The sequence below is a fragment of the Pristis pectinata genome, chromosome 8 (assembly GCF_009764475.1).
Source record: "Pristis pectinata isolate sPriPec2 chromosome 8, sPriPec2.1.pri, whole genome shotgun sequence".
Lineage (NCBI taxonomy): Eukaryota > Metazoa > Chordata > Chondrichthyes > Rhinopristiformes > Pristidae > Pristis > Pristis pectinata.
Window position 1 is genome coordinate 35132373 of NC_067412.1, and position 26330 is coordinate 35158702.

The 26330-nt window shown below is 41.7% G+C and overlaps 1 protein-coding gene across 4 annotated transcripts in view; it reads left to right on the plus strand.

The window, feature by feature from the left end:
- Positions 1–25808, plus strand: part of llgl1 (LLGL scribble cell polarity complex component 1) — a 93399-nt gene extending 67591 nt beyond the window's left edge. Inside the window, exons 12-23 of one of the 4 annotated variants that reach the window (XM_052021184.1) lie at positions 660–813; positions 2363–2467; positions 3092–3384; positions 4149–4302; positions 5464–5617; positions 6512–6628; positions 11263–11429; positions 12592–12856; positions 13560–13686; positions 15042–15136; positions 17063–17186; positions 24141–25808. In XM_052021184.1, coding sequence (XP_051877144.1) covers positions 660–813; positions 2363–2467; positions 3092–3384; positions 4149–4302; positions 5464–5617; positions 6512–6628; positions 11263–11429; positions 12592–12856; positions 13560–13686; positions 15042–15136; positions 17063–17186; positions 24141–24150 — 1765 coding nt within the window. In that variant the 3' untranslated portion in view covers positions 24151–25808. Of the gene's footprint in view, positions 1–659; positions 814–2362; positions 2468–3091; positions 3385–4148; positions 4303–5463; positions 5618–6511; positions 6629–11262; positions 11430–12591; positions 12857–13559; positions 13687–15041; positions 15137–17039; positions 17187–24140 lie in introns of those variants that run through there. The other 3 variants (XM_052021188.1, XM_052021185.1, XM_052021187.1) reach the window with 3 other exon arrangements.
- The last annotated feature ends 522 nt before the right edge of the window (positions 25809–26330 follow it).

Here is a 26330-nt window from a genome sequence, read left to right on the forward strand (position 1 = left end):
GAAAAACTTGTCTTGCATTCCAACAGTACAGGTCAATTCATTACACTGTGCCATTACATTGAGTTAGTACAGAGTGCATTGAGGTAGTACAGGTAAAAACAATAACAGTACCAAGTAAAGTGTCACAGCTACAGAGAAAGTGCAGTGCAATAAGGTGCAAGGTCACAACAAGGTAGATCGTGAGGTCATAGTCCATCTCATTGTAAATTGCATCTCAAAGTTAGCATCTTTAATAAATTTGTTCTCTCAGCACAAGACTGAACTGTCAACTTTATACATCATCTCTTGGCTTGATTTTAAAGCTGATCCTTGTGGTGCTGCACAGATGATTTCAGATTTGATCTCTTCTGTTTAGATGACTTTGTTCAAATTTGCATTTTGAGCTCCATCAGTGGGGTTGTTGTCCTGATTACTCTCCGGTAACTTCTATTAAAGATGCACAATGTCAGCTGCATGCTTGCCCTATGAGTTTCTCCTTCGTTCAAGAGCTTTTCTACACTATTGACTTGTATGTAATTGGTTTTGTGCAGTACTTGCATCGTTGGATTCTGGGCAGAAAACTAGGCAAGAAATGTACAAATGCATGATCTTTCATTGGATGGAAAGTCAGTGGACATTAACCAATGGAAATATTTACTCATTAACCCTTTTGCTCTCAGGCATGAAGATGGGACAGTACGTTTCTGGGATGCATCTGGGGTGTCGCTGAAACCTCTTTATAAACTAGCCACAGCAAATATTTTCCAGACGGATGCAGACCACAATGAGGGTTTCCCACAGTGTGGGGAGGAGGAATGGCCTCCTTTCCGCAAGGTAATGTGCTCCAATTCAACAGCAGGTATTTCTGAGGCTTGCAGGCAATGGGGTACAAAAATGATTGCTGGCTGACTTGTCTCCTGGGAGCACTAGTGTGTAGTGGAATAAAAACAAAATCTTGGAATTGCATACATCAGGCAGCAATGCAAGTGCTGGAAGTACTTGGCTTGTCAGAAAACATCTGTTGACCTTTCAACAGAACAGGAAAATGTTAGTGAAGTAATGGGTTTAAAACAGTACAGAGTGACAAAAGTGGGTTTAAAACAGTACAGAGTGACAGAGTGTTCCTGAATGGGTGGAGGCAAGTGAGTAAATGACAAAAGGGGGTTATATGGTGCATCTAAGAAGCACCAAGTTGCATCCAAAGGTATAATTGACAAGAGCAAGGTCGTTGGGAACAGCTGTTGAATAGAAAGTGAGAGCCGTGGTCACGATCTTAAATTGTTGGACTTGGTTTAGAAGGCACTGATGAGCTTGCATGGAACAGTGAGGGAATTAGATGTTAAAAGGACATTGGGGAATGAACTCCCAGTCATCTGTCACTTTGACTTTGACTTTAAGATCACACTGAAAGTCTGAACAGAGGTGGTCTTCTGCAGAGTGATCACCTGCTCTGAATTTGGTGTTTCCAGTGTAACAGAGATTGGATCCTGAGCAGAATATATAATACTAAATTCAAAGTATGAGTACATATTTGGAGCATCTGGAAGGAGTTTGCAAGGCTCAGGGTCATGGGAAGGGAGTTGGAAGATGTGCTGAAAAAGATGGACAATGTGTGTTGAATATTGAGGAGTGAAAGAAATCCTTGTTTGAGGGGGGAAAAATTTCAAGACATGCCAAAAGCATTGAAATGGAATGTGACACCTTCAACAATGATGCAACAGAGAAATTGAGAATCGAATAGAGCAGTACAAGGGAAGCAGCTGGTTGCGGGAGTCAGTGGGTTTATGGTGGATGTCATTTTGCTAACTGAAAAACATAATGCTGGGGGAAAGCAGCAGGCCAGGCGTCATCTGCAGAGAAAAGCATTTGACATTTCGGGTCAGGACCCTTCAGGACTGAAGATAGGAAAAGGGGAAGCCCAATATATAGGAGGGAAAAGCAGAGCAGAGGCGGGGTGGGCACAGGGTGGTGATAGGTAGATGTGGGTAAGAGATGATGATAGGCAGGTGCAGGGGAGGAGTGGAGAGGAGAGCAGGTTCACCGGCAGATGGGTAAAAGGTAAGGGGGGGGGGGGGGGGGGGGGAAAGGCTAGGAAAGGGAAGAAGAGGCATGGTGGGGGGTAGTTCCCTGGAAATGGGGGGTAGAGAAGTTGAGATTTGGAGATGAGTCGTGTGACAGGGAGAAAAGGATGGAAATTGGAAGCACTGTTGATGAAATTTTGTAGTTCAGTGAGATGAGAAAATGGCATTGATAGTCATTGTACTGGAAAAAGGTTGTGCATACCAGAGTAGGTGCTCAATGCAAACTTAACAGTTTAATGTTTCTTTCATTTCCCCTTCCCCTTCAGTATTTTTGAGTATGACCTCTTCTGTCTGTCTTGTAGGTTGGCTGTTTTGATCCCTATAGTGATGATCCGAGGTTGGGAATTCAGAAGATTTCATTGTGTAAATATAGCAGTCGGTTGGTGGTTGCTGGTACAGCAGGACAGGTACTAACATTTCCCATTGCTTTCTGTTTAGAAAGTTGAAGTACATTGACTTGCTGGAGGATGGGAGTGGAGGAAACAAAGGCCCTTGTCTGGCTTGGGGAGTGGGGGCGGGGAGCGTGAAGGAAGGTGAGGAGCAAATTGTACTTGGGGCTGACTGGGTGTGGTATTTGGTTTTAATTAGTCTGAAACAGCCTCTCGTGGTCGAAAGCCATCATATCCCTGCATGGAGATGCAAAGAATTGCAGAGTTTAGTCTTCAACCTCCAATGGCTAAAATACTTGGAAGAGAGTACTGCCTGCAATAAAACCCATGGCTGGTTTGTATACCAGGGAGAAATGAGTTATAAAGGAAGGAACATCTTCCGTGATATTCTAAATGAGTAAAGGCACTTGTGTTGCCCTGGAACTGTTGGGGGGGATGGTGGAGAGCTATGGAAGGGTGCAATTAGTGATGAACCTTTTAAAGGAGGCACTTGCAGCTTCTCTTGGCCCAAAGCCAGTGTGAATCTAAAATGAGGGAGCCATTGCTGAAACCCAGAGTGTGGCTTTTTTTTTCCATCCTCTGCAGTTAACATTCATTTTCTTTTATGTGGGGGAGAAAAAGTGATGTATTTTCAATCCACAGGTTATTGTTATGGAATTTAATGATGAAAAGTTGGAACGAAAGATTAGTCTCTCTACAGTTGACCTCCTTCAGGATCGAGAAGGCTTCACATGGAAAGGTCATGATCGATTAAGCCCAAAAGGTGGTTTAATCAGCTTTGTAGGTGGTTTCCAGCCGAGCTTCCTGGTTCAGTGTATTCCTCCAGCATCTGTGACAGCGGTGGCTTTGCACACTGAATGGCAGCTTGTGGCTTTTGGCACCAGTCATGGTTTTGGCATCTTCGATTACCACAGACAACAGCCAGTGTTGGCTAGGTAAGTGTTGGCATCTGTAAATAGAATTGCTTTAATTCTGTCCCAAGTAGTGGGGAATGGGGAAAATGGGCAGATGGTTGGTGATTCTCATTAGTCATACTCATTACTTGTTGTCTTCCACCACCAACCCCCCCCCCCACCCCCGGCATTCTTGTCAATAATGATCAGAACCTGGTAATCTGTATAATCTGTAGGAAGTGATATTAGCTACTTCAGCATAATCCCAGTGAGGTTCCTTTTTTTAAAAAGCAGTTTCTAGAGAGAATTTATATGAACTTTTCTTTATCACCAGCCTCCTCACCATGGTACTCTTGTCTTTCTCCTGAGTTACAATCTCTGGCGAGCACTACACATAGGGCACTATCTAGGAGGAGTTACATAGAAGGGACTGTGTAGCTGAACCTAATATAGTGAGGGAAAAATTGAGAATTGAACAAATTGATCTTTAAGCTATTGTACTACTCTTTGAGTGACATTTCCATTGTCTGGGACATGCATTTCATTGTTGTGATCTGCAGGGACAATTAAGAATTTGCTGATGTAAATAAACTTCCTTCTACCACCAGTCATCTAATTTGATCAACACCATGAAAGATAACTCCAACACCTTGTCACCTTTTCTGCCTCATAGTTTAAGCCAATTTCCTTCAGGCTTTCAGAATGGTTTTTCAGGGCTGCTGTCTTTCGCCTAGATTTCACTAAATTTTTTGGTACTGAGAGAGAATGGAACGGAACAGTTTCATATTGTTTATTGGACCTCCTAGGTGCACATTGCATCCGAATGACTCTTTGGCAATGGAGGGTCCATTATCCAGGGTGAAATCGCTGAAGAAATCATTGCGTCAGTCATTCAGAAGGATACGGAAAAGCAGGGTTTCTGGGAAGAAGCGACCGTCTTCAAGCAGCCCCACCAGCAAGGTAGTCTGCTTAAGTATTTAGACTTTGCTCCTGTTGTCAGTCTCAACCAGAAGCAGTTCTCTGGACTACGTACATTTTCGTCTCTGGTAACTGTCTTAAACTGAACCAGACTATTCTGTTTCAGCATCATATTTGAATTGAGGTTTAGGCCACACATTCTCTATTGCATAAACTTCCTACACCTTCATTCTCCTGATGAAATTTTTGTCCCTGCACTTGTTACTTCTAAGCCATATCAGCATACCTTAACTGTCTTTTAGCCTCTAAGCTTGGGCAGCAGAGTTTTGAATGATCTCTCATCCCAAGTCACCAGGTCCCTTTTGCTCCCCACCTATGTGGTGCCTCTCCTACATTAGATGCTGGTTAAGAAACACCTGATTTGTCTACATATTTTTCCTTGTTTTCAAATCTCTTTTTCTCCTGCATGTCCCTAACTATCTGAAATTGCCTCTTGGTATGTAACCCTTTGTAATATCTGTTCTCATCTGATTCCAGCACTTATTCAATTTTATTAACTCCACCACTGGCAAACGTATCTTTAGCTTCCAGTGTTGATATTTCCTTTCTGAACTTTTAACCCTGCTTTCTTCCTCTTAAAATCGTCCTTAAACATACTTCCACTTACCCAGTACAACCTATGTGGGTCAGAGACAAATTTGTCAATGCTACAAAAAATATTTGAAGGCATTTTCTATGTTTAAGCATTGCATGTTGTTGACTGTGGATGTTTAAAATGGAAAAGCAGCAATACTTCTCCATTGACCAAAACAGATGCATTTTTGAGTTGCGTGAAGAGAAAGGGATGAAAACATGTAATATCCAGACTTGAATTTTCATTTACTAAGTGTCTTATGACAAGTGCGTTCTATAGTAGAAAAGTAATACTTTTTCTAAAGTGATTTGTGCTGTATCATTTAGGTAATGTGACACATGATATCCTTTCTGATTCAATCAACATTCTAAGCTGCTTGTAACATTGTAAGCCTTCATCTGAATTTGATCTTAAACATCTGGATGTGGTACAGCGATGATTAGATCCTTGGGTCATGTCTCATCGAACAGGTGCTGACCTGTCCTTCTAGATTGGAAAAAGCACTGAATATGAGATGATTACACAGGTTTAATATCCTTTTTGTAAAAAAAAAATCTCCATCATAACAGGTCCAAGAAGCAAATGCCAAACTTGCTGAGCAGGATGGTCCTTGCGACGTGGAGGTGACTCCAGTACAGAGACGGATAGAGCCACGTTCTGCAGATGACTCTTTGTCAGGTGTTGTCCGCTGCCTTTATTTTGCTGACACGTTTTTGCGAGATGGTGAGTGCTACTTTCTGGATGTGTGACTTGTTGCCATGCTGGTGGGTTTGGTGTAAAGTGGGAATAGGTGAGAAGAACTAAACTAATCCTGTGGAGGCAACCAGAGATTGTTTTTCCCCCTCTATCAACACTGCTCATGGTTCTGAGGAAGGGTCACTGGCTGAAACATTGACTGGTTAATCTTTCCTTAGATGCTGAGTTTTTGTTTTAGATTCCATCATCTGCAGTTTTATTACTGTTCAATAGTTTACTTATCCTGGGCTGTCTTCAGTAAGGGATGTCAGCATCCCAGTACTGAGGTACAGAGTTGACACTGTTTCCTAATCTTAGTTCAAAAATAAAAGACAGCACAGAAACAGGACCTTTGGCCCATCAACTCCATACTGACCACCAAACACCCACTTGCACTAATCCTACATCAATCCCATTTTATTCTCCCTGCATTCCTATCAATTTACACCCCCCCCCCCCCCCCCCCCCCGATTCTACCACTCATGTGCACTAGGGGACAACTTAGAGCAGCCAATTGACCTACCAACCTGTATGTCTTTGGGTTGTTGAAAGAAACCAGAGTGCACAGAAGAAACCTAAACGGTCATTGGGATAATATGCAAACTCCACAGAGCACCAAAGGTCAGGATTGAACAGGCATCACTGGAGTTGTGCCTCCCAAGTTGTTCAATGCTAGTGAATTGCAGCCACCCCTATGAACCTACAGCTCTCATTACTGAGTGTGGTCACATGCTTTGACAAGAGCCAGATAGTCTGGTGTTGGTGCTGTCCTGTTCTTGTACACATTACGAGGATCACTTTATTCCTCAATAGCTTTACTGCATAGGCAGTCACATTGCAGAGTCTGCTCTTATGGTGTAATGCTTTTTATTTTACTTGTAGCCACGCACCATGGCCCTACATTGTGGGCAGGAACAAATGCTGGGTCTGTTTATGCATATGCACTAGAGGTTCCATCCAGAGAGAAATGGACAGAGAGGTCCACAGAGGCTGTATTGGGTAAGATTCATGCTCCACTGTTTCTGTGCTATTGTTCATTCAGTTTGGGGCCTGTTACTATGGTACTACCAGCTTGCTGTGAAATTTACTATTGAATCATCTGCCATTCCAGATCACAACTTGTCTTTTCTCTATGAAATAAAGGGTGACATGAGGAAACCATTTGTTCTTTTTCCAAACTTGGCTCAGTTGTTGAAGGCAGATTTTTCTGCCACTGACTGCAGTTCCTTTTTTATATAAGAAAAAACTTGTGGATATTATGATCTTGAACATTTTTATCAAAACTCTTAAATTTCTATGCCTTGATGAAGAAAATGCCAGAACTCCCAACTCGCAACTCCCCATAGGGAATGCATACTTCTTAAACAAGACCACTGGCTGAAAGTCAGTGAAGTACTCGCACTGACAAAGAGCCTAAAAACACACCCATCTGAAGTCCCACAGCCCCAACTGGAACCAAACCCCAGAACTCATAACAGCCCCACCTCCCTGGTGTACCTTTTGGCTGACCACAAATCACCAACTGGCAACCTGATAACTGACATAAATGATGAAGTTCTAGGCTTTAACTTTTAAAGGAAAACCTGGCCACCTCTCAACTACTTAAGGAAAGGCCAGGAGAGATCTGATCATCTGCTTCACAAGTGGAACATGAGGAATATCCCAAATTGTGACACTGGCCACCCAAGTTAAACCATCATTCACATACTCAACTCCTGCCCTAATATCTATTTCTGATTAGTTTCTGCCTCACCCGAAGTTACTGAATAGGCTGCTAATTTTGACAGCAATAATTCTCATTGCTTCCCTAGCCACACTAATATATCCACATAACTGAAGTTCGTCATCTGTTTCCATTCTATTAACTCTTTGCCCCACTTGTCCATGGCTTGACATTCACCAAAATGTGTAACGTCCAGAATTGTCTGGATAATCCAGCTGTCCCTCGTCAGAGGGTTAAAGGTTTAGTGTAACCTCCTTGCCTTCGCACTCTAGCTGCTGTGTCCCATATCAACAACCTTCTCATCTTGTCCTTCCACCATCAAAGACTTGTGAACCCATAGTTCTGTTCCTGCACTCTCTTAAAATTTCCTACTAAAATGTATAACTTTACACTTCTTGGCATTGGGTTTCATCTTGCAATTTTGTGTCAATGCTGCCCTGACCTTTATTCCCATAAATTCTAACTTTGCTGAACTTGATGCAGTATTTTATCAAATGCCTTTTATAGGTCCATGTGAATTGCTCTACCTTCATTTTCATTTAAGTTTCAGTAAATATCCTTTGCACCTTCTTGATAGCCTTGACATCTCTCCTCAAGAGCAATGCCCTTACATTTTCAAAAAGCTCAATCAAGATAGGCAACTTGCCTCCAACAAATCTAGTAGTAATTTTCATTTCTTCCCTGGTACCTTTTAAATCTCATTGGTTAATTGCAGTCTCTGAGGACAGGTTCAGTAAATTGTGCTTTCTCCTCTGATGCTAGTAATGGTTATTTCCACCTAAAGAATTGTCAAGTGTTCATGGGTGAGGTGAGCTGTAAATTGTCGGGTTGTGTCTGATCCAGCATTGCTCACTGCACTGCCGTTCAATCATGAGTGAAGCAGAGCCATGATGGGTTCTCCCCATGATTTCTCTCCTCTCCCCAGTATTGCACTTTTGATGATCACAGATGCTACTCTGAGATCAAGTACCTGAAAGGTAGTGGCAAGGATGACCAAGCAAGGATAGGTAGCATGAAGTTGTGCTTATTTCCCTAGTAATATTTGGTGTGGGATGGGAGAGTGGATGAGGGAATAGGGAGGAATAATAGTGATTTAAAAATAATGACATTTTGCCTGAAGGAATGTATGAGAATCATAATGATCAAAGGGAGCATTGTGGATGACACACACTCATGGAATTTTCATTTCTTTAAATGTTTTAAATTTGACCACTTGCTTTGTGTGCCATAACATTGTAAAGGGCGGGAAGTAGAGGTGCACTTTTTTGGGGGAAGAAACATTTGATAGGGTGGGTGTGAGGAAACTGTTCCCCTAAGTTTAGAACAAGTGCCTATAACTAAAGTAGATACTAACAGTTTAAATCAAGAACTTGGGAGTAATTACTTTATGTACAGAACAGTGAGAATATAGAACTTTTTGCCTTAAGGAACAAATAAAGCATCTATGCATTTTAGTGAAGTGTTGAGAAAAGAGATCGAGGTTTCAGATCTCGGTGGGAGAGCATTTTGGAGATAGTGACCATAACTCCTTGACCTTTATCATAGCCTTGGAGAGGGATAGGAGCAGACGATATAGGAAAGTATTTAACTGGGGGAGGGGGAATTATGATGCTAATAGGCAGGAACTTGGAGGCATAAATTGGGAACAGATGTTCTTGGGGAAGTGTACAGTAGAAATGTGGAGGTTGTTAAGGAATATTTGCATGAGGCTCTGGATAGGTTTGTCCCGTTGAGGCAAAGTAAGGATGGTACAGTGAAGGAACCGTGGTTGACACGAGATGTAGAATATCTCTTCAAGAGTAAGAAAGAAGCTTACCCAAGGCTTAGAAAGCGTGGATCAGACAGGGCTCTGGAGAGTTACAAGGTAGCCAGGAGGGAGCTTAAGAATGGACTTAGGAGAGCTAGAAGGGGGCATGAGAGGTCCTTGGTGAGTAGGAGCAAGGAAAACCCCCAAGGTGTAAGTGAAGAATAAGGGGATGACTAGAGTGAGGGCAGGACCGATCAGGGATAAAAGAGGAAACATGCCTGGAGTCGGAAGAGGTAGGGGAGGTCCTTAATGAATACTTTGCTTCAGTATTCACCAGAGAGAGAGAGACCTTGATGTTTGTGAGGATGGCGTACGATAGACTGATGTGCTAGGGCATGTCGACGTGAGGAAAGAGGATGTGCTGGAACTATTGAAAAACATTAGGATAGATAAGTCACCGGGGCCGGACGGGATATATCCAAGGTTATTATGGGAAGCTAGGGAAGAGATTGCTGTGCCTTTTGGTGGTGATCATTGTGACCTCACTGGCTGCAGGAGTAGTGCCAGATGATTGGAGGGTGGCAAATGTTCCTTTGTTTAAGAAAGGGAGTGGGGGTAACCTTGGGAATTACAAACCAGTGAGTCTTACTTCAGTGGTGGGCAAATTACTGGAGAAGATTCTTAGAGACAGGATTTATGGGCATTTAGAGAAGCATAGGCTGTTTAGGGACAGTCAGCATGGCTTTGTGAGGGGCAGGTCATGCCTCAGGAGCTTGATTGAATTCTTTGAGGATGTGACAAAGCACATTGATAAAGGTAGAGCAGTGGATGTGGTGTACATGGATTTTAGTAAGGCGTTTGATAAGGTTCCTCATGGAAGGCTTATTCAGAATTCAAAAAGTCAAGAGGTATGGGATCCAGGGAAACTTGGCTATGTGGCTTCAAAATTGGCTTGCCCATAGAAGAGAAGGTGGTGGTAGATGGAGTATATTCTGCCTGGAGGTCAGTGACCAGTGGTGTTCTGCAGGGATCTGTTCTGGGACCCCTGCTCCTTGTGATTTTTATAAATGACTTGGATGAGGATGTGGAAGGGTGGGTTAGTAAGTTTGCTGATGACATGAAGGTTGGTGGTGTTGTGGATAGTGTAGAAGGTTGCTGTAGATTACAACAGGATATTGATAGAATGCAGAGCTGGGCTGAGAAGTGGCAGATGGAGTTGAACCCGGATAAGTGTGAAATGATACACTTTAGGAGATTGAATTTGAAGGCAGAATACAAGGTTAATTGCAGGACTCTTAGCAATGTGGAGGAACAGAGGGATCTTGGAATCCACATCCATAGATCCCTCAAGGTTGCCACGCAGATCAATAGGGTTGTTAAGGAGGCGTATGGAGTGTTGGCCTTCATTAGTCGGGTTATTGAGTTCAAGAGCCACGAGGTGATGTTGCAGCTCTATAGAACTCTGGTCAGACCACACTTGGAGTATTGTGTTCAGTTCTGGTCACCTCGTTATAGGAAGGATGTGGAAGCTTTAGAGAGGGTGCAGAGGAGAGTTACCAGGATGTTGCCTGGATTGGAGCGCATGCCTTATGAGGATAGGTTGAGTGAGCTAGGGCTTTTCTCTTTGGAGAGGAAGAGGATGAGAGGTGACTTGATAGAGGTGTACAAGGTGATAAGAGGCATAGATTGAGTGGACAGTCAGAAACTTTTTCCCAGTACGATAATGGCTAACACGTGGGGACGTAACTTTAAAGTGATTGGAGGAAGGTATAAGGGGGATGTCAGATAAGTTTTCTTTCCATGGAGAGTGGTGGGTGCGTGGAACGCACTGCCAGCAGAGGCTGTGGGGGCAGATACATTAGGGACATTTGAGAGACACTTAGCCCTCCATTTCTCTATCATTCATGTGGCTATGTGGGAGGGAAGGGTTAGATAGATCTTAGAGCAGGATAAAATGTCGGCACAACATTGTGGGCCGAAAGACCTGAACTGTGCTGTAGTGTTCTATGTTCTAAGGAGCAAGATTTGGAGGAGGTTTGTATGATGAATAAATGCCAGCCTTGACTGATCAATCTTGTACAATGCATTGACCTGGATTACATTGTTTCTATTGTACCCACGTAATGGAAATTTTTTTCCTTTCACTTTCACTCCTAATTGTAGGTAAAGAAATTCAGCTGATGCACCGAGCCCCTGTGGTGTCAATTGCAGTCTTGGATGGGCGAGGGAACCCACTCCCTGAGCCACTCGAAGTGTCTCGTGATCTGGCCAAAGCCCCAGAGATGCAGGGCAGTCATTCTGTGCTGATAATCTCTGAGGAACAGTTCAAGGTAATGAGTTGGAATATCTCTGAAACCAAATGGAGAAAAGGACTGTGAACCTGCTAAATGGAAGGCCTCAAAGGGAAGTGATAGAATCACTAGGGTTAACCTCAACCAGATCTGGAAGGAACATTTATGTAGAGGTTGTGAATTGTTTTTTAAATATTGGAACTGGAAATGAAAGATTTTCGAATTTATTAGCTGAGAGAATATCTGGATGTTTTGGAATGAGAAACAGATTAGTGTATATCAGGGAGGCAAGTTATCCAGTGCAAAGTACATAGAGCTACTGAGCTTGTATTTATAATGCAGAAAAAACTTGTAGACATTACACTATTTCCCTGTGTTTTGTTTTTCCTCAATCTCAACTATTCAAATACTTTGCTGACGGACTTCCCATCTATCCTCGAGAGAATTGATATAATCTCAAACTCAGTTAGTATGTTCATATTCCCACCAAATCCTGTTTTCCCCATCTGATCTGTCTTCTGGTTTGGCAAGGTCTCAAGTTTTAAAATTCAGCCCATTAATTTCAAATCTCTCCATGTTCCTTCCCCACCACCCCCTCCACATTTGTGTCACCTCACTGGTGCACTAGTGTTCATGGGTTCTGTTGCTGTTGGCTTTAAACTGTGGAGTTCTTTGCACTTCACCACCACCTTGGAGATGCACAACATCTCCAGTTGTGAGTGTAAACTGTTACTGAGTGCATCCAATTTTCAATCTGAGCTCCCTGAGGATGGGTTGATAGGAACTAGGATTGATTCATCTTGACGTTCTAGTCCTTGGTGTATATGTTAAAGTTTGGTTAAATTCCTCTATCAGAATGGAATAAATTAGCAACTTTACAAAACATTTAGTTCTGAACTATCCCCAGTTTCTACTTTATTTGTTGATCTTGGGCAGGGCACACGTTTGTGTAAAACAGCTGGAGTTCCTTCTCTACTCTCAACTAGCTGAAAGTGTTTGTGTGTAAAATTGACTAAAGGTGGAATCTGACTTGGTTGCGATACCTTTTGTGATTAACTAGCTACACAAAACCTCGTTGTGTAGTGCTTGTGTAAGGCAGTGTCCCAGAGCAGTACTGCCACCTTAGTTTTCTTTCTTCAGTGGGTGAGAGTTGTATGATCCTTTTGCAGCATAATCTCACTAAAACTTTGATTGTGTGTAGGTGTTTACACTGCCGAGGGTGAGTGCAAAGACCAAGTTCAAGCTCACTGCCCACGAAGGCTCCAGAGTAAGGAAATTGGGCTTGATGAATTTCCCCAGTGTTGCCTCGGATGAATATTCAGAGAACTGCTTGGTGTGTCTAACGAACCTGGGAGACATTCACATCTTCACAATCCCAGGGCTCCGGCCTCAGATGCGCTATGACTGCATAAGAAAAGAAGATATCAGTGGTATAGCTTCATGTGTCTTCACAAGGACTGGCCAGGGTAAATCAGATACAAGTGACGTTGAATATGTTTGAAGCAAGTTGTGGTACAGTCCACACTGGTGTTCTCCTAGGCTGCTTTTCTCAATGTCTGTTCAGCTTTCTTCTGCTGGTAAAGGTGTTTGGCTGGTCCCTGGTGCTGACATTCAAGGTCATTGTTGGGACTCTCAGTCAAGTGTATCCAATCATTTTGATTCTCTGCTTTTCAAATGTAGTGCATTGCCATGTAGTTAATATAAAATTCATCTCCCTTTTAAAAGAAAAAAATACATACCCTGTAATCTTAAAGCACAGGCAACTTGGCCCAGTCTGCTTATCTGGCTCCTTTGAAGGAGCCCGTACATTAGCCCCACCCCCTGCTTTGTGTTATCCTTAATTTTGTGCTGTATTTTAATTTTGGGATGCTCCAGTTGGTTTGAAGCTGATTTGTCTGTGAGATCTGTTTTATCAATTAATAATGATGTGATTTGTAGTTGATATGTCTGCTTATTTTAGAACTATTTCTCGTTGTATTAAACATGCTAAGTGAGAGCATGTTTGTTGTGAAGAGGCATGGAGACTGGGTGACCCTTGGTAAAACATTTATCCCATCTTCCGGTGAAATAGTGCAATGTTGTAAGGAACTTTTGGAATTACAAGCCTTTGAGTAGGAACTTTAGTGTAGTTGAGACTCCAGCTGATTATAATTGTTTTTCTTGTTTTAGGCTTTTATTTGATATCTCCATCTGAATTTGAGCGATTCTCCTTGTCTACCAGGAACATAACTGAACCGCGTTGTGTGGTGGCATGGGAAAGTACAAGAGAGCCCCTGAGCTCAGTCTCCAGTCTATGGCAAGTTGTATATCACGAAATCAAATTATGGCAATTCTACAGTAAAGTGTGTTGAAATGTGTTTGAGTTAGAGCCAGGTGGAGAGGAGAACTTAACATGTGGTTAAAATAAAGGGTATTAATAGAGAAATGATGAATTTAACCATTTTGAGACACCCATTATTTGGGTGGCCAGGTGGTCAAGTTTACCGCATTTTAGATGAAGACTAAAGTTGTTCCCATGGTTAGTGAAAAAATGATCATAGCATGGGAAGACATCATTTATTCCTTATCTGGTTGAAGACTAACTATCTGCCCTCTGGCACTAGTCCTTTGGTCCCAAAGGTCATGGTTCTTTAAGTATATACATCCAAGCATTGCTTAAATGTCATAAGTTTCAGGCAGAGAGTTGCAGACTACTGCCCCCTTTAATCTTTATCAATTACTTGAAATTTATGCCACTCCTTTTTTTAATTCCCCTGCCATGGAAAGTAGGTGTTTCCTACTTACCCCATCTAGGCTCCCCAAACAAGTGTCCTCTCTGTTTCCTGTTTCAGAGAAAATTTGACTTTGCCATATCCAATCTTGTTCTTTTTAAATAACATTTTCCAGTTCTGGCAACAATCTTGTAAATCTTCTCTTCAGTGCAGTTGCATCTCTCCTTTTAATGTGAGCAGAACTGTGCCCAGCAAATATACATTATCCCAGCAGCAATTAAACCTTTTGATCAATGCACCCTTCCTATTGTTCCACCAGTTGACCTTGTTTCTCTTGGGACAATGCATTGAGCAGTGTATAGATGTGTACTCGAGTTATCTCTGATAACTGGGCACTGATGTTCATTTGGAACATCGTGGAGCTAAAGTCTTTGAAATCCACGCTGCAGTTTCAGTGCAGTGCCAGTAAGTACTGTACTGCTGAAGGGGAAGTGTGATGGAAGCAATGCATTTTATTTTCAATTGTTGTCATTTCTGCCATTTTTTTGTATGATCATAGTTACCTGAAATTGCTGCATCTTCTTTAGCAACTTGGTCTGTGTAACTGAATTCCCAAAGTGGCAGGTTCACAAAGATGGAGCAATAGAATTTTGTTTGGAAGGTGATGTTCTTGACGCAATTTGGCGTTCCTGGGGGCTATTGATGTAATCTGGACAAGTTGCGGTTTTGCATCTTGTTGCCAGCATGTTGCAGGAAGTGTGTATTGAGTCAGATGGTGTCAATAGATGAGTTCTGGCCTCCCTCCCTTTATGCACGGCAGCAGAGTTGCTGGGGTCAGCAGCATGCAGGCTGGATTATTGCTGATCTTCTGTTATATATTAGCCCTAGCTTCTATCTTGGTTTCCTGCAGTAATTGAGATTTTCCTTTTTAAATATTCAGCAACAACTTGCAGGGATCACCCAAAGTGAATCGTGCCAATGGAACGCACAAAATTCAGAACAAGGATGAAAGCAACTCATTGGGAGCTACTGATGGTATGTCTCACCTGTCTCTACATCTTTGCGTGATGCTGTCTAAAATGTCTGTTAGAAGCAATTCATCACAAAGCTCTGGAATGAATGAAAGAACTATGAAAGCAAAACTGAGAAAGAAATTAAAGTACTGTCTTTAAAAACAAAATGGTGTTAGTTGAAGCTGGGTAAATTTCACCCAGAAGCCTTGTGGAATTGAAGACCAGTCAGAGGGAAAGGAGTACAGGGCACTTATTCACCTTGTGAACAGTGGCTCCAGATCTCAAATTCTCATTAACCAGAAAGAAGCAAAGAGACTTGAGGCTAATCATAAAGCTTGTGGTCTGATTTACAAGGAAAGCCTACAGAGACTTGAGTTTTCCGACTTGGAGAACTTCACTGTCAGTCTGGAATGTAAACTGGAGAGCAGGGTCAGGAATTGGAAAATTCTAGATTTACAACACGGGAAACCATTCATCCCGTTGTCCAATGTTGAATAAAATAATTTATCCAGCCTCATCCCACTTTACCCACCCCTGCACCTCCTGACCTTTCAACTACACCAAGTAGTGTTTAAATGAGATGAGGGTTTCTGCCTCTACCAAATCATCAGGGAGTGAATTCCAGGTCCTACCCATCCTCTGGGTGCAAGTGTTTTTCTTCAGCTCCCCTCTAATCCTTCAACTAATTACTTTAAATCTATACCCTCTGGCCTTTGACCCTTCTGCTTAGGGGAAATAGATCCTTCAAATTTATTGCCTAGTCTCCTCATAATTATATACACTTCAGTTAAGTCTCCTCTCCATCTGTTCCAAAGAAAACAGTCCAAGCCTATCCAGTCTTTCCTTGTAGCCAACATTTTCTGGTCCTGGCATCATCCTTGTAAGTCTGCTTTGCACCCTTCCCAGGGCATGTACATATCTCCCACAGTGTGACCAGAACTGTGCAAAAGAAGTGGTCTAACTAATGTTGTATACAGTTTGGGTATGGCTTCTCTCGAATTCTATGTCTCAACTAATAAAGGAAAACATCCCATATGCCTTTTTTAACCATCCTATTGAGCTATCCTACTACTTTAAGTTCCGTCTGTTCTTTCACACCTCTCTTTATTATTGTGTATTCATCCTGTATGCCTCATCACACTTCTGCAAATGCAATGTCTCAGTGTCTGCAATTGAATTCCATTTGCGACTTCTGCCCAACTGAATCTATACCTTTTCTGTAGTCTACAGCTTTCTCGCTTTTCTCCTTCACTGTTAACCACAAGGCCAAGGTTTGCATTTATCTGCAAACCTCCTCATTCACACGCCCCCCCCCCCCCCCCCCCCATTTAAGTTCATATTACAAGTAAGGGACTGAATACTGCATCAATAACCTTGAAGTTGCAAAAAACACTTGTTGACCATTAGCCTTTGTTTCCTGCCACCGAGTCCATTTTGGGACCAATTTACCACACTCCTCAATTCTATGGGATTTGCTTGTTGACCAGTCTGCATGTGGCTGATCTAAATAGCAGCTTCATACTTGTGCAATGTGAGTTTGGAAGCAGGAATTCCTTGGGTAGAGGGTAGATGGCATTTAAATACTGCAACAGTCAATGCAGTGAAGAGGGGAGGACAGGGTTAATGCATAACTGGTGGTTTGTACTGAGGTGCATGGGGAATAGGAATTGCAGGGTGAAATGAGGCAGGGAACAGCTTGACGCCAATTCTAGTTGCAAGAAAAGACAAAAGCTCCAAGCCTGTTTGATCACATTTGAGTTGATTGGAAAGCTGATATTCCTAAGGTTGGCTGTTTTGATTTTTGTTTTGAGCCCAAAATTATTATGGTGACAGGTTAAGTCATTAATCTTGAAGGGCAAGACTGTTATGAGATATAAACAACAGACTGTTTTTGAGCAGTTAAGCATCACTAATTCTGGTATAAGGTTGACTGCTTACCTTGTGACAGGGGTGATGGAGGATTTCCCACTGGCATTGTCTCAGACCCCACTTGACTCCCCCATCAGTAGCACAGACATCACTCTGGATGCGAGTGGTGATATGACGGTCGAGGATGTGAAAGACTATTTGCCGTGAGTATATTTTGTAATCTGATGTGATGGTGGGTAGGGGAGGGATAGTGGATGGGGTTTCAGGTCTGCATTTCACCATCTCTACTATTGTTTTAAAGTGGTGCTTCACGACTTTGGCCATTTTCTTTGCAGAAGAAACAAAAATCAATGTCTAGGGTGTGGTCTCTGTTCAGTACAGGTTTGCCTGTTTTGTGTACCCCTTAAGGGGGGAAAAGATCAAGATGCCATTTGTTTTTGAAACTGCTTTATCGGCTCGTAATCCTACATTTGTGTTTATAGAAGGCCTTTGTGATCTCATTGTGTAACATTATCAATGTGTTTCAAAGATCCCAGTGTTCTTCACATTGCACTGTGAAATGGTCTGATTGTGGTGTAGTCAAAACAATGCTCCTTCAATGGAGCCAGAAGATCAACAATTACTATCTGATCCGTGGTTGTGGTTTTGGTCTGGTCTTAAATTGCTTTGTGATTTAGTTTAATGGTGGCAAGTGGAAGGCCAGATATTGACTCCTTTAAAACTACTATTTGATTTCATAATTCCCTGATCACCACTGAAATCTGCTCTGTGGAGTATGATGGAAAACCACAGATCTGAGAATGACGCCCTTTCACGTGTTGATTTGTGGACAGATGAGAGAGAGATTCTGCAAGGGCATAACTGATCATAGTCTCATTCTCATGGTCATTGGTTCTATTTTGGTATTGTCAATTCTTTTAATTTCACTTGCCCTCTTAATGCACCCAAATTCCAGAAACCTTGCACTGTTCTCCTACCGATGTCACAAGGTAATAGGAGCAGGAGTAGACCACCAGCCCTTGTGCCAGTGCCCCATAACTATCAATTCCTCTTATTTTCCAAAAAAATTAATCAATCTCCACCTTAAATACATCTAATGATCTGGCCTCCACTAGCCCCTGCGGCAGAGAATTCCAGAGATTCCAACACAAGATCATATGTGATTGAATATGGTCACCTCTTAATTATGATAAGCCAACTCTTTCGTCCTGGGTTTAGCCTGCTGAATCTCCTTTGGACTGCCTCCAGTGTTACTGTATACGTTTATAAAATGGGACTAAAACTGTGCACAGAACTCCAGGTGTGGCCTTGGATTGCAAAATCTGTCCTGCCCATGTTCATTCTTTCATATGACATCATACTCCTGCTGAACTGACTTGATTGACTTACCTTACTGCCATCTACAGCATCCATAACACTAATCAGGCTTTCAAGCAACCTTGTTATTCCCGAACAGCAATTAATTTCAGCATAAGAAAACTTCTTGATGTGCTTTGAGCTTGATGAGCAACAGCTGGTAACATCACATAAATGATGTCAGAGAGATGTTGCTAGAAATGTCACATAGTCTATCCCCAGTTGCTCCTTAACTACTGATGCAATTGAGAATGAACTACATCTGTGAGTCTGGAGTTGTATCTAGGCCAGACAAGGTGAGAATGGCAGATTCCTCTCCCTGAATGATATTAGTGAGCCAGATGAGTTCTTGCAAAATTCCCATCGTTTCGTGGTTATTATCAGCATTAAAACATCTTTTTCAAAGAAAATCCATATTGACAATTTCTTGCATTTAAATTCCACATGTACCATGGTGGGATTCAAACTAATGTCTCCAGATCAATGATCCAAGACTCTGGATGCAGGTCTCATGATGTAACTATTTTGATACCATACTCCTTTAATCAATGCATTCCCTTCATAACCCAAATTCTCCCTCTGTTGGGAGCAGAATGGGAGCTTAAAGACGGTGGATGTAATTTTATGTGCCATAAATTAAGTAGAATTAATTAAAATTTTCTATGGTTGATGCCTTTCTTGATTATGCATGATTCTGGATGTTATCAATTGATAGCTAATTATTACCTTTTACATTTGGGGTTACTGATGTGGATTAAGCAGTGTTAGTTTAAGTTCATTATGATGCCAGTCATGTGTTCCTGAGCAACTAATGTTGGCAAATGCTGACGTCTAAGTGGCGGGTGCATTTTGTTGAGATAGTCTGTGTAATAGGATTGTGCACTTTCTCGTAAAATCACAAAGTTCAGTCTTGTCAGTCCCCAACTTTGCATCATTGTGTTTTGGAATTTGCCCTCTTAGCAACAAACTTGCTTTTGTTTTAGATGAAAGGAAATTCTGGCATTTTATCCATCACCGATTTCCTGTGGTGGCCATGCCTTCAGTTGCCAAGGCCTAAGCTCTGGATTTGCTTTCCAAAATCTCTCCTCAAAACCTACCTCCTATAATTTCTTCTAGGCATGTTGTTGATATTTACCTCTGGTCTCCTGTGGATCTGCCCTTCTCCTGCTACTCCCTTTGCTGCCTGGATTTTCCATGCTGTATTTTGCCCTGTCTGATGCTTTAAAGAGCCTGCCTCCTTGGTACTTGCCCTACTTGCTCTCTTTTTCTCTCTGAGATGTGTTATTGTCAGTAAAGATTCTACAATACATTGCCCTTCATCACAGTAGTTATGATAATGTTCATGCCTGCATTACTCTGGTTTCAGCTTCATTTCTGTCTGTCCTCTCCATGGCCTGAATGTAGATAATTGGCCAACCTGTCAGATGGATGCTGCATCCTGTACATTGAAGCATGTGGTTTAGATTATAGATGTGTTCTTCAGTTCATTTTGGGGATTTGTTGCCATAGGTGCACAGGCATTGTTGGCATGGCAACCAGAGGGCCCACTGCCAGGCTAATTTGCTATTAAATCTGTGTCCTGTAACTTGAAACTGCTTTGTTCATCAACTGTGACATGGCAGCGTGAGCTGTCCAAATGAAAAATTAGGGAGTGTTAATGTTAGAGAAGGACAGGAAGAGGGTTAGAACATTCAACATCACTTATGGCAAGTCAATTTAAAAACTTGAATCTACTGACTGGGAAACAGTTTATGCCTGGTACAATCACCAGTCAGACTCTGCCTGATCGATGGTCTGACTTGCTACCCTTGTACCCACAAGATCTACTTTTGGCTTCACCTTTCCTCCCCCAAGAACTGACTACAAGGGTAATAAATGTTGGAACATGGGGGAAGCTACAAACTGTTTTTCTGCAATCAAACGGCAAAATGGCCAAGAAATCTATTACCAAGCACTTCCGCAGCAAAGTGTGTGTTTGTAGATGTAGAGTCTAAGTTATGTCAGGGTCAATTATACTTTTCTAACTCTTCTGACAAATGAAGCCACTGGAGATTGAGCTATTAGCATAAGCCAGGCCAGTGAGAGTGGGAAGGAATATGGTTTCCAATGTCACTGAGATGTTCAGGCATTACTAGGGATGACAGTTCTTGCGTTCCCATGAAATGAATTGGCCTCAAAAGAGGTAACCCAAAAGTGCAACTAATTTTGAAGCCAACTATTATAAATTTGTTCCCTGCACTGCCTGGTGTTTCCTGGAGTATTTAGCTATTCATGGAGGTTGCAGAAAAGGAGTCATCTTGGCCTCCCTCCTTCCCTCCCTAATATTGAGTAGCATTTTAGATTACCTATGAGAATAAAAGTACCTGTGCAGAGTTCCATGCTTATCTCCCCAAATCTCTATGGTCTTTGTTCTTCAATGTGTTCAACTGTTAACTGCTTAAATTTATTTCCCCAATTACTGGATTCCCATGTCAGGATTGTACAGCTTTACTCTTCCTCTTCAGACTCCAGGTTGAATTATTGGACGATTAATCCAGAGACGTGGACAAGCTGGAAACAGGAGTGCAAAACCCACTAAACCAGCTTGGGTAATTCAAATTGAATAAATCTGGAATTAAGTCAGATTTATTCTGTTATGGTGACCATGACATTACCAGTTTATCCTTCAGTGAGGGAAATTCACTATCCTGTATGTGACCCCAGACCTGCTTCCCTCTGAAATGACCTGACAAGCCATTCAATTGTATTGAAAGTTGGTTTGTTACAACAAAATTAAAATAAAATCAAATGAGTCAATTGGCATCAACACCAAATTCGGACATGGGGATGGGGTGTGGCTGGGAGAGAATCACTCACAAGCCACTTGACCTTGCAAAACTCTCCTTGTGAACATTTGGACACTGAATGAATCAGGGGAACTACCCCACAGTCTAGCTGAATAGCATCCTGGTATAGTCATGCTATGACTGCAAGGTATGCTTCTCAATTTCCTATGATAGATGGAGGTAGGATATAAAGACACATGGAGCCAGGTGAGTGGAGGGTGGAGGTGGTATCCCTGGAGGGATAAATCTGTCGAAGGCTGGATTATATCTGTTACAAGTGCATCTATTCATAACAGCATTGTCTGTCTGGTTTATTATTCCCAATTTTCTTTCTCCTACTCCTGTTTTAAATAGTGGGATTAATGTGTTTGTTACCTTCCAGTCTGTTGGACCTTCTCCAGAATCAACAGAATTTTGGGAGATGATGTAGTGCATCTACTATCTCCACAGTTGGTACCTTTTTTAAAAACCTTGATACTGGGTCCTGGGGATTTTTTGGTTTTCAGTCCTATCAACTTTTTACAGCAAACACTAATTACCTTCAGTGGTGCTCACTGTTTGAGGGGATTAATTGCTAATTGATGAAATTTCTGATCTATAGCCTTGTCTTGGTTTCTATCACTCTGTCTCTTTCTTCCTCTAACTTTGAACTCCTTTGAGCCAGTTCCTCTGGTTCTGTGGATAGCACTTGCACCTAAGTCGAGTATTTGTTGAATGAAGCCACATCTAGAAAATAAGCTGAAAATTCTTGGCTGGCAACTCACAGTAGTACTAAGTACCTACTATCTTGTGGGTAAGCTGGTTAAATCTTGTTCCCCATCTGCCCTCTCTGGATCATAGATGCCAGGGAACTTCAGAAGAACAGTGAGGCCAACATTTATTCCCCAACCATCATTGCTGTAGCATTAATTGAAAATCAAAAAGGCTGCAGATGTTGAAAATATGAGGTAGAAAATACTGGAAATCTCAGCAGAACCACAGCATGTGTAAAGTGCAACAGAGTTGATGTTTCTAGTCAAAGACCTGTCATCAGAACTGGCTGATAAGGGATCCTTAATATGAGACATTAACTCTTTCTATATATGCTGCCTGTCCTACTGAGTGTTTCCACAATTATTGTTTTTTTTAATTATTGCTGAGAGCTTGCTATCTGTAAGTTGACTTCTGTGTTGCCTATATTGCCATTGTGATAAGGTAGCTTGCTGACAGTAAAGTGTTGCTGTTATGAAAGGAATTTAAAAATGTATCATCTTTTCTCACCATCATCTCTATCCTACCCCTCAACTGTAAGGAACCACGGAGGTTGAGATCATCAGATGTGTATCTTGCTTCCAGATCCAAGATTTTAAGATCCCTTCCCTTGTCTTTCCAACTATCTTCTGAGCTCATCCTTCCAACATACTCTTGATCCCTCGAACTCAGTAAGCTGATCACTCCACTATGCTTCCTGGCTTCCATTTTAGCTGGTGTGATCATCTCCCCCTCAAATTTTCTATACCCACATCTGCCCCCCCTCCCCCAGGTCTCTCAAACCTGTCCCCTTACTGGAGCTCACTTTAATCCCTCCAAGGTTTCTGCCACAAACATTTGAATTGCCCTCAGGGTATCATTAAAGACTATCTACACTGTAGTCTCTAAATTGCCAGTCTGGCTGGCATCCAGTACTACATGAGCAGAATTTTTCTCCAATTAATATTTGGAAGGCCAAAGTATTGTCTTCAATTCCCATCACAAACTTTGCTGCTTGGCTGAAAACACTATCCCTCTGCCAGGTAACTATCTCCCTGTAAACTGAAGCAGATGATCCACAATCCCTGTTGTGTTTAATCTTGATGACCTTGTATGCCATCTCTTGCACTTTCACCTGACTCTGCTACTGCCTCAGTGCATCTGCTGAAGTCTCCTCCATGTTGTTACCTCTAATTTGAGTATTCCATTGTCCTCCTGGCTGCCCTCCTGCATTGTACTGTCTGTAGTTTCAAAATTCTGCTTGTGCGTTAACTTGCTAGGTTCTGTTCAGCTATCACCACATGCTTGTTAATCTATATAAGTTTCCAGTTTAACATAGTTTTAATGAGTCTCATCCATGTTTAAATTCCACTAAAGCCTTGCCACTCCGTCTCCTATCCCCTCCCACCCTAAACTCTTAGAAGTTTTTTGTTCCACCATTTTGATCAAGCACCTCTATGATTGGTGGCTGTCTGTAGATGTCAAGGTTCTGAGTTTTGAACTTCCCTCCTGAACCTTGCTTGCCACCAAGATGTTACTTAAAACTGTGCTTTTGGTCACTTCCCTTAAGTAATCTATTTGTGATTCAGTGTCATATTGATGCTGTGTTTACACTTCCTGCTGTCTTGGGGAAAGCAGCCAACATAATCAAAGGACCCCTCCCACCTGGTTATTCTCTTCTTCCCCACTCTGATTGGGCAGAAGATACAAAAGCTTGAGAGCATGTACCACGAGGCTCAAGGATGGCTTCTAGCCTGCTGTTAAGACTCTCATATGCTAAAGATGAACCCTTGTACTCTCTCAATCTACCTTGTCATGGCCCTTGAACTTAATGCACTGCACTTTCTCTAACATTGTATTCTGCATTGTTTTTCCCCTTTTGTACTACCTCGATGTTATTGTGTATGGAATGGTCTGTTTGGATGGCATTCACGGACAATAAACCAATTAACAATGCCAACAACAGTGTGCATTTATGTAGTCCCTTTAACCTATTGAATATCTTAAGGTGCTTCACAGGAGCCATTAACAAACAAAGGGAGATCGGTGATTTATGGTCTTCACGTCATTTGTTGGCTGACTTGGTTTGGTTCCATCAAGCAGAATTGAGTCACTGTGATAATGTGATTCATTGACTTAGAGCGAGGAGAGGAAAAGTGGCACATTTGGTTCAATGTATCTATTGAGAATGTGTGAAAGAGTTGTTTTCTGTTTGTAATTTGGAATGTCTTTTTTTTCCATTTTCAGGGACTGTTAATGGAATGAGATGGAGTTTCGGATACCTTGTAATGTGACTGGCTAGCTGTGCAGAAAAGGGAATTTTATCCACATCAGTACCCAAACCTTGCATTGGGGTGACGGGCATCGATTTCAGAGGTTTAAACTGTCACGGTTTCTGTGCCAAAAGACGTTTCCTTATTAAGACCCTAATCTGAATCTACACGCAGCACCAGCTGCCTCTGCCTACCTTCACTCTTACCCAACACTACACAGATAACTTTATAAAGACTGGATTTCATATGATGAGTGAGAGGCACCTCCGATATTGTGGCTGATTTTTCTTTTTCAAAATTTGACACATGAAGAAACAACAAATTTGGAAACAGTTGATCATTAGTTTATACTTATCCTCACAAAAATGCCTGTCTAAGAATCAGCTTTAAATGACATCAATCACATTTTGTTTCCAGACTTTGAAAAGAAATTGAATTTCAAGGAAGTTTTTGTGACTCTCCTTGCAGCTTTTCTGTTTTATACACGAGGTTTCAATGATGTGAACATAATAGGAATCCTTTGGCAGATATTCCTGAATATTGTTTACCCTCCAGTAAAGGGTTGAATAATTACTGAAGCCTCCCTGAAGTAGCCCTGGGAGAATATTGGAGTTTAGTTTTCTCTGCAACATAGTAATAGTTGGATTTTGAATGGAACAGGTGACTGAACCAATTCAGTGCAATCTACACCAAGTTTAACTATGCTACATTTTAACCACTTTTTGAAATGATGTATAATTGTGTTCCTTGATATACAATGTAATTCGCCAATGCACTTGCACGTTAAATGGGCTTGAGGGTGTGAATCACCTTACTGCAGCATACATGCATTCTACGATGCCAATTTTAGATGGCATAATGACCAGTTTTAAGCTGTTTTTAATAGTCCAACTGTACAGTTTTCAATAGCTATATTCCAGCAATTTTTATGTTCAGCTTTCATCTGAATGTGTCTGAGCTAGGGGGTCTTCTCTTCGCCCCTCCTCGACACATGCACACAAAGTGGAAATGATCTTCCTGGGTTCTTATTTTTCTAGTGTTGATCATCAAGATGATGGTGTGACAACCTTTTCTAAGGGCATAATATGTTCATTGCTTCTTTCACACACAGTTTCTTCTGATGGAGGAAGAAATCCAGAATTGTGCTCAAAGCTTGCAAGTCTTAAATGATGTTTCATCACTTTTTGCTATTGATGAATCTCATTACCCTGGATATCGTGTCCAACAGTGCAGTGTGCTTCCAACAGTGTTACATTGGTCACTCCTCTTGAATAGAACGGTACTGCACTGGTGTGATTTTTGTCTTTAATTTTACTGATGGTCAAGCAGAACGGTAGTTTATTTGTAAATACACCTCTACTGAAGGATTTTGTTTTTCACAATTTCTACAGGGCTCTTCACAGGATTGTTCCCTTCCTCGTGTGGAAAGTGGTTGGTACTTGCATCCTTCTGTCTGTATTTGTCATTATTGGACACTTTGACTCCGCAGGCACTGTGAAAATTCCAGTATTTTTTTAAAGATTTTGTGCTGTTTACAATACCATTTTTTAGTAGAATGTGCGCTGTTGAACAAAAGCTCATTACATTATCAAATGGATTTTGCTTTTTAACAGTAATAAAGCATTTAGTGTCTCCTGAATTTAACTCTCTGGTGCTAGCTTTTTCCTAAAGTCACAGTCACAAGAGATTGTTAGATAAGCATATGGAGGAATTTGAAATAGGGGGATATGTGGGAGGAAGGGGTTAGATAGTATTAGGTGTGGTTTAAAGGTTGGCACAACATGTTGGGCCGAAGGGCCTGTATTGTTCTATGCAGAACAAGAACTAGGCCCTTCACCCTACGCAGTCCATGCTGACCCAAGTACCCATCTATTGCTATCCCATTTACAAGCAATTGGTGCATAGCCTTCTATGACTTGGTCATCCAAATGCTCGTCTCTATATTTAAGTGTTATGAGTAATATCTGACGAACAGTGGCATTCATCTTCAGTTGCTCCTTTTGATACTCATCTCTGTTGGTAACTTGCAAGATGTGTTGCCTTTAGCCATAGGCTGATAATGGGCAGGTTGAAGACCCAGTTATGATAAAAAGGTCCTTGACCTGATGTTACCTGTTCACAGATGTTGCCTGACCCAAGTGTTTCCAGCATTTTCTGTTTTATT